The sequence below is a fragment of the Teleopsis dalmanni genome, chromosome 2, assembly GCF_002237135.1.
Source record: "Teleopsis dalmanni isolate 2A chromosome 2, ASM223713v2, whole genome shotgun sequence".
Taxonomy (NCBI): Eukaryota; Metazoa; Arthropoda; class Insecta; order Diptera; family Diopsidae; genus Teleopsis; species Teleopsis dalmanni.
The window spans coordinates 198,960,430-198,969,826 of record NC_051847.1 but is presented as its reverse complement, the minus strand read 5'-3'; the positions used below and the strand labels follow the sequence as shown (position 1 = coordinate 198,969,826).

The following is a 9,397-nucleotide window of genomic DNA, read 5'->3' as shown; positions in this document are numbered from 1 at the left end:
ACCCCCATTGCTGTCTTAGTCACTGCCATTGCAGTGCCGGAAGTTTTCACGTAGCTGCAACTACATGATTTCCCAGTAGGGCAATGATAATTGTGATATTGTTGTTGCTGATTTAGTTGCTGATATTCTTGTTGTTGTTGATATTGTTGGTGTTGTTGGTGTTTTTGTTGTCGCTGTTGTAGTTTATTTGTTGGCATTCCATTATTTACAATTGTAACTTCATCGTCTTCCAATTCGTGACTTTGGACCCTAATCTTATTACTGCTATAGTTATTGCTTGGTTCTTGCTGCTGCTGCTGTTGTTGCCGTTGCTGGTGGTGATGCGTCTTTTGCTCATCGTCAACATTGAACATGTAGTAATCTGTAGCTTTCCTGTTTGACTTTAACTTGTGTTTAACGAGCAATTCTCTATCAACATTGTTTTTGTTGTTGTTATTATTGTTGGAAGCGTTCCTGTTGTTGTTGCTATTGCTGTTGTTGTTGCTATTAATGTTATAAGAATCTTGGACTGTATTGTTGACACTTGCACTGGACATTTTTACGGACAATGCTATTCCGTTGTGGCTATTGTTATTGTTATCAGAAATGCTTTCATTGTTGTTGCTGTCAATGTTTCTATTGCTGTTGTTGTTATTGTTGTTCTTGTTGTTCTTGTCGTTGTTAAGCAATTGCTTTTGCTCGTGACTTTTTAATATTTTCATCTCGTTTAGTTGATGTTGATGGACTTTGGTTGTTCGACTTTTACGCCGCAAGCTTATGTTATTGTCAGTGTCAGCTTCATTGTTGCTATTGCAACTACTGTTGCTGTTCCAGATACTATTATTGTTATTGTTGTTGTTATTTTTGCTTCTACTTGTGTCACTTTTGTTGCTATTAGTTTCGGCTGGAACTTTACAATTATATTGCACTGTTGTTTTTAATTGTTCTTGTTGTTCTTGCTGTTGCTGTTGTTGTTGTTGTTCCCCTTCTCTTAGCAAAATTTCTGCAACACTCTTCACCACAGCAACATCATTCACAACAACAGTAACCATCGCATCCTGTGTGTTGCCATTTTTATTAAGTTTTTCTTGGCAATTGTGCTGTTGTTGATGAGTCTTGTGCTCTTGTCGTGGAGACTGACATCGCTGCTGTTGTTGCAGCTGCTGTTGTTGTTGTTGATGCTGCTGTTGTTGTTGTTGTTGCTCCTGTTGACGATATAAGGATTTAAACTTTTTCTTAATTTCTTTGGTTTTAATTTGCTGTTGAAATTGTTGCTGTTCGCACGGTTTTGTTGCAATTGCCATCTTTGGGTGATTATGATAATCCGCTGTGCATTTCCTCTGCTGGGTTGGTGTGCTCTTGTTGCTTTTCACTGTAAATGCAGATAATAGCAAAATATTAAAATTTTTAATTAAAATTGTATAAACTTTTAAATGATAATGTTCAGTCTCGTTTCCATTTTCCACATCACAAACTTTCTATTGAGACTTTCCTGCTATTTACATAAATAAATCTAAGCTCTTGGGTCAAATCAAAATATTTTTGGAATTAACTATGATTGTTGGTTGGATTGGTTTAAATTGCATTGCAATGTGAACGAGGATAAGAATTAAATTAGCTTAGTTTTAAGGACAATTTGGTTATTTTGTTATAAAGTGGAAATGGATTTTATTTGCTTTTTACGATGTCAACGCACTTTCCATTCTTATGTATGAAACTCATTGTTGTCTCGTTAATCGACTGAGCTACCACTAAAAATAAGGATTTAAGGAACAAGGATTAAAAGTCGCTTTATTGTTAAAACTTCAATGACAATTTCAAATTGTTTGTTTGTCCTTTCATATAGCAACTTTTATTATAATTGTAATTATTATTTTGCTTTTATTAATATACTTTTAATTAAACATATTTTATTCATTAAAAATTTAGTTATTATTGGTAATGTCCTCGAATTTTATGTAGGATACAAAGTGCTATGACCTCATACTGTTGCAATACGTCCTCAAAATCTTTATTATGCAGTGAGAATAATATCGAAAAATAACTAAACCAAAATATACAAAGTTGAACACATTAGATCGACCTATCTGGCAACACTGTAACTGATAACACTGATAAGGAAGATGAAAATGACTAATGGTAAAACGGCTTTAAAACATGAGTCTTATGGAATTTTTGTAATAGAGCAGTTTTTCATATATTTTTTGGTAAAATAAATAGATCCACTTAATATGACAAACCCAGTACTTAAACAAATATGATGATACGGAGCGCGTATTCAGAGGTAATTTAAAAAATCTTACAGTCTTGTTACTATTTTCCAATATGGTTAAGGTGTATTACTGAATGGCTTTTTAAAAAAATTTTTATCGCCAACTTGATACTTCTACCATTGTTGCTTAATAACTCCCTTAAAAAGTAATACATAATAACATGGGTATGCTATGTAACATCACTAATTCAATAAAATATCGAAAATTTTTTACCAATTCCTAATAAGTTGCTGACTAATAACTAATAAGTTGGATTATTATAATTCAAACTGAGAGCCCTTCTATTCTTCTAAGCCCCTTGGTATACATTCTGCTCAAAAAGTACCCGGATTTTGTTGTTTGGTAACTACTCCTTAAGTAATAGACCTTTTTCAAAAATTTTATTTTTGTTATGTTGGTACACCCTTTCTTGCCATCTGTCAATTAGTTTGTTTACAGCAGCTGTTAATGTGAGACTACATCAAGTACATTTAGTGATTTTTACTATGGAAAATTCTTGTTGTACGCGATTTTTTGACCAAACACGACATCACTGTCATCGCTCAGGCACCATATTCGCTAGATCTGGCGCCGTGCGACTTTACCTGTTCCCGAAACTCAAATTGTCCCTTCGTGATAAGCGTTTTGAGCTGATTGAATCGGTAGAAGAGAATTCACCGAAGGAACTAAAAGCCATACCTGCACGGGCCTACGAAAAGTGTATGGACGAGCGTTGGCATATGTGTATCGCTTCAGAAGGAGCATATTTTGAAGGAAATTAAATAAAGCTGTAATAAAATTAAAGTTTGTGTGTTTTATTTACAAAATCCGAGTACTTTTTAAGCAGAAGGTATATATATTACCGGTATCATGCAGCATCAGAAGTAGTGTTTTTTTTTCTTGTACCATAAAAGTGTTTAACGATGAAAGCATGGTAAACTTACCCAAAATTTCTAACATCATATTTTTCTATATTAATAAAGAACCAATGGAGCAATTTAAAATCTGTGAAATGTATAAAATTAAGGACACTGAAGGTACAAATATCTTTCGAATTATGAATTTTTATATCAAAGATTTTTATTCTCTTTAACAAGAGAATATGTAAATTAAATGTGCAATTAAATGCATTCAAATTCTTTACATCTAGCTATTGAAATTTCAACTCTATCACAACAAATTTAATAAATTTTAATACTAATATATATAAGGAAATGTTCTGTCCATATTTGTGGTTTATCTTCTATTTAATATATTTTAATTCAAAGCAAAAAAGACTTCAATAGAAAGAATTGCTTCATATATTGCTTTATATATTATATTTTAATTAAAATAATTAATTAATTTACAAAAATAATGCTACAATTTAATAACAACCCACATATACACATGTGTACTTCTAGCAAAACCGTAGAAGTGCATTATAACTTCACTTTTATTAGTTTCTAGTAATAAAATTTCATTAAGCTAAACAGTTAATTAATAAACTCTCAAAGCTTTGTATCATAAATTTTAATTGGAGTTTCTAAGAATAAAATGTAGTTAAAAGAAATTATCTGCATGAGTTAATTATTATACCATCACGAGTAGTTGAGTAAACAAGTACGACGTAAGTGCAGAACTCCACATCCATGCCAAGGACACTACGCCATTATTGCCACTGCCATAGTTGCCACATGCAATGCATTGCCAAGTCCTTCTTTCTCGCAGTGTTTACACAATTTTAACTTTATTAGAGTTGGAAGTGTCCTTTGCCCTCGTTAGTGAACATCATAAAAATAAAAACTTTTTAAGAAAATAAAGCAAATAATGCTTTTTTTCAGATATTTTTTATTTTTATTTTTCATTTACAACGTAAATCTGCTGTTCATGAAACATAGCAAATGAGGGCAGAGCAAGTAACGCGGCAATGATCGAAAAGCAACAACACAAACAGCAATTGTAACACCGGAAGTTGTTACGGAAGTTGTAATAAAGCAAAAACTTCACTTAATCTTAAGTTGGTAACACTTAGTTTCAAAAAACAAAAACAACAGAAAATATTAAATTAATGCAGAAAATCTTCCAGAAGAAAAACTTTGGATAAAAAAAATTGGGAACATAAAATACAATAAAGCTAAACAATACACAAGATATAAGAAAATGATAACAAATGTTAAGAAAATGATAAAGAAATTATAATAAACCATATTTCTTCTATACTTAAAGCAATCCGTTCCAAGTAGACACTTGAACGGGTTGGCAGCTATCATAAAACCCCACTCTCTTGAATTTAAAAACTCAACGATACCAACATTACCAGCATCTGGTAATCCAAATGAAAATTAGGGACGTATTCAATGGGGTGGATTTGAAGTGCCGAGTACTCCACCATACTCGGCTATATCGAAATTTTTCCCCCAACTTGCAACAATCGCTACAAAATAAACTATTAATCCTTTCTTAACACTATCTTAATACTTTAAAATAGCTGGCAATCCAAGAATATAATATGGGTGCATGTAAGGGAGTTTCAAGCACTCCTCAAAAAATCATGCATATAGAGAATTGGACCTAACTCGGAGCTATTACCATAAAACAAGCTGTTGATGTATGGAACCACTATATGAGTATCGTATACATATCTGCAACAATCGCTACAAAATAAACTATTAATCCTTTCTTAACACTATCTAAATACTTTAAGATAATGAAAATAGCTGGCAATCCAAGAATATAATATGGGTGCATGTAAGGGAGATTCAAGCACTCCTCAAAAAATCATACATATAGAGAATTGGACCTAACTCGTAGCTATTACCATAAAACAAGCTCTTGATGTATGCAACCACTATATGAGTGTGGTGTACATAGCTAGCACTTCAACTGAAAATCAGAAGCATTCCAAGCGTCCAGAAACATTTGACAGATGTGCTAAACTCATCTGTGTAAAGATTTGGTCCCTATCTCTCTGCTACTCGTACTGCTACTATAAAAACTTAATTTACAAAAGTGTGATAAAGCGAACATGCCCTTATGATATTCATATCTAGCAATCCCAGTATAAATCAAGGGCGCATCAAAGGTGCTGATTTTGGAGTTCAAAGTGCCACTCCCAAGCTCATTCATGCACAGGTTCAGCCCCGAAGCTAAACTTATCGCTATAAAACAAGTTCTTAATATATAAAACTTCATTTAAACCAATATTGCCATATGATATATATATATGACAAACTATAGACTTATGCAAGGAAGTGGTCTTGACAACTTTCCATTACAAATTCGTTCAAGTAAGAGTTTGGCTCCCAATAGATAGCGATCACTTCAAATCAAAATCTTGATTTATAAAGAATATAAATAATATAGAGATTTATAAAGAAATCATTATGGACATACGATATACAACTCTGGGAAGTTAATACCATATAAGTGGCGTGTTTCCAATATGCAAGTTTCCTCATCCTCCAAACTTGTTTATACATTAAGACCGAAAAGTTTTCGGAAATTCTCATTTAAAATTCGCGCGCTGTATATTTTTCGATATTTTAAGTTTATGTAGTTTGGCAGCACTGTCCTTAATTACTATGCCAAAAATGAGCGCGATCTGTCAGACAGTTCGTTTACGGCAGCTGTTGAAACCAGTTCACCTCAGTAGGGCGTTGCGAAAAAAACAATGGAAAAAAATATTGAACAAAGAGTTTGCATCAAATTTTGTGTTTCGAACGAAATTTCGTGTGCAGAATCGTTGCGAATGCTACAAAAGGCTTATGGGGAATCAGTTTTATCGAAAACTCAAGTTTATGAGTGGTACAAAGCCTTCCAGGACGGTCGTACGACCGTCGAAGACATTTCGCAACGCACTACTGAGGTGAACTGGTTTCAACAGCTGCCGTAAACGAACTGTCTGACAGATCGAGCTCATTTTTGGCATAGTAATTAAGGACAGTGCTGCCAAACTACATAAACTTAAAATATCGAAAAATATACAGCGCGCGAATTTTAAATGCGAATTTCCTAACTTTTTCAATCTTGATGTGTGATGTTTTATTTATCAATAGTGAGCTATAGCTACAAAAAGCTTTAAATATATTAAATTGTGATGAAACCAATATAAGCGTATGATAGATACATTTGGTAATCTATAGAGGTCCGTATACAAAGGAGTACCTTTGAAAAACTTTCCTTGGGCAATGCTTTGGGTTCAACTCGAAACTACTGCTGCAAAACAAACTTCAAATTTATAAAACTGTGATAAAATCAAATTAAGATTTGTCTTGAAATGCAAACACACCCCTCCTCTCCCAGCCCTCTGCAGCGAAAGTTACAGTTGTTTTCAATTAACTTTTTTTATATGTTTTAATAAGTTACAAATAAGTATTTCCCATATATTCCCAATTACTTCATAGTTCAGTTTTCTACAACTTCATCTTAAATGTGACTCTGTACACACTCTGGTTTGTTCCAATCAGTTTAAACCACAACTGAAATATTAAGTCGGCGCAACAGAAAATCCACAGGCGAGACGTGAGCTGTCTTTTGAATTCATCTCAGGATCCCCGACAGTTAATGAATCTCTGTCTTTGCATTAATGAAGATATAGTACTGGCTAATTCAACACCAGACAAAATATGCTAACCTAGCGCAATATACATTGGAACTTAAAAAGGACCTAAACATTTTATAAACAAATGCGTATACAAATTAAAAAATTATTTAAACTACATATATCTAAAAAGCACCCAAAAAGTTGCTTTTATAAAGAAATAATAACATTGTCTTAAAATCGATTAAAAAGTTTATTTTCATATGCAAATCCTTTATCCTTGCATAAACTCAAATCTTATAGGACAACACATTTAATGTGAGTTTAAACATTTCTTGTCCAATAGAAAAATATCCAAGAGTCCACTGTCAAGGCATACGTAAGGATATTTTTAATTCTGTGTGCAATAATAAAGTAATTTGCTCTACGTTATCCTTTATGGTCATCAAGACAAGTAATCACTTTTAGATTCTGGGATGAACACAAAATTGAATCCATACGAAATTCAAGTTTAATTGGGACAATTTTGAATAAAATAATGCAAATTTGATACATGTTCGGTGAATAAGAAAATTTCATATTAAATTTATACATTTAAAATTAGTTTCTCTATATAAATCTACATCAAATCAATGAGCAATTTTGACGCTTTTTAAAAAAAAAAAGGAATATTATAAGTTACCAGTTAGAATCTATACTCGTATTTAATCGTAATTTGCACTTACCACCATCACATGGAAAATTGTCTGCTAGTAGTGTAAACAATTTATCAGATAGCAGACACCTGCCTCTGGGTCCCAACGGCACTCGGCAGACAGGACATTTGACAGAACGACTGCGGCAATTATTGCACAGTACATGTCCATTGCAGCATTGCCAACCTGGTGGTTTGATGACCTATTTTTCAAAATAAAAAATTCAAATTTTTTTTGAATAAATTCTCAAACATGAAGCAAAATTCTATTAAAATTCAATAGTCAATAATTATAAGTACTATATGTGGCAAACAAATGTAAGAGGATATTCCAACATAAATTTTTACAGTAATAATCTAACGTTTCGATATGCACTTGCACTTCATGAGAGTGCAATTTATGCAGTAGTCGAGCTCTTATAACATGTGAAGTGTGTATCGTAAATGCATAAATAGAATTATTTCATTGTATATTTTAAATTTATAAAATATTTGAATTATTTCAAAACTTAAAAGGCTTTCACTTGAACTCAATTTATTTGATTTTACAAAATAATTTCGTAAAGTAAACATTTTTTATTAGTTTTATTAATATTGAATTTCCTGTCGAAATGTAAAGGCAACACAATATTTTTATTATTCAAATTTTGCTCTAATGAACATTTTTAAAATTTATTTGATTCTTTTTTAATAGGTCAGGAACGAAAGAGCAACACCCTATCGATCACAACATTCAGAATACAGACAATAACCTTCCACTAAATATAAGTTAAATCGAAACTAGAAGACGCTTATGTGGGATTAAATTAATGTACGTATGCATATGGATACTCACCTCTGATAAGTTCTACACAATACAAGTGATAAGCTTGCATGATAACCTTACTCTAACTGGTTTAATACAGTCAAAACCTTTTTGCGCGATATTCATTTATCAGTCTGCATCAGTATTCAAAACTGTCAAGAAAGCCTGAGTTAAGTTCGAATGCCTTCCCTCTCTCTCTCTTTCTCTCATTCTTCGTCTATCTCTCTTCCTCTCTCCTTCTCAATTTCACTCTCTCTCTCTATTCTTCACTTCCTCTTTCTCTCTCTCTTTCTCGCTCCCTTATCTATCTCTCTCTGTCATACTCACTATTAAATATATTTAATTGATGATCAGAAACTAGTAATTAAAATTCTGTCGAAGCCAGAATTGGCTATGAAGATAAGTAGGGAAAAGTGAATCCTAGGAGTAAAATTATACATTGAAATCATTAATTTTTTGGCAGAGTTGTTGTAGCTCAATTGAGTTTTGTATTATAGTTTTATTTCCTTTTATTCTATCTATTCCTTAATCCCCTTCTGAATCCATACTACCTATCCGATATGTGCTCAATAGTATAACCGCTATGCTAACGTAATACTGAACAGTTAATAGCTCTTAATGCGCGGTAAAGCCTATTAATTTTGAGTGTCATTCAAGAGAGAAAATATAAGAATAATATTAAAAAATGATAGTCTGCACCTTTTAATGACACGCAACCAACATGTTGTTGTGTTCACCCAAATTTTGGTAAGCATATCAATCTCGACAACATGTTGTGAATGATGGTCTGTCATCCAAAAAATTGCATTCGTTATTCAAGAGCAATTTCCAAGTGGTTGCACTAACAAACTTACAGCGTACGAAACACACTTACAGCGTGCGTAAACACCCTTATTCTACAAAAATTTTGCTTAAATGACAACTCTTGAATGTGAGCAAGTCCAGGTTCCGTCACTAGAATAAATTTGAGCAACAGTGATATGTGAATGATAGTCTTAAAAATGATAGTCTGCAACGCGCTTAGTAAAGCATAGTAAACAATTCAGTGCTACCAACTTAAAAAAAATATTTTATAGCGAATTCTGAAATAATAAATTACATGTTAGTATAATTTCTTGTTCACTTTTTATATAAAATTTATGATA

The 9,397-nt window shown here is 32.5% G+C and overlaps 1 protein-coding gene across 1 annotated transcript in view; it reads right to left on the bottom strand.

The window, feature by feature from the left end:
• The window catches only part of LOC119676528 (bromodomain-containing protein DDB_G0280777-like), an 8,647-nt gene extending 269 nt beyond the window's left edge, over nt 1-8,378 (bottom strand). Inside the window, exons 1-3 of the mRNA XM_038087769.1 lie at nt 8,334-8,378; nt 7,479-7,650; nt 3-1,351 (exon numbers count right to left, since the gene is read on the bottom strand). Of these exons, the coding sequence (XP_037943697.1) occupies nt 3-1,351; nt 7,479-7,650; nt 8,334-8,378 (1,566 nt within the window). The remainder of the gene's footprint in view (nt 1-2; nt 1,352-7,478; nt 7,651-8,333) is intronic.
• Between the last annotated feature and the right edge of the window lie 1,019 nt (nt 8,379-9,397).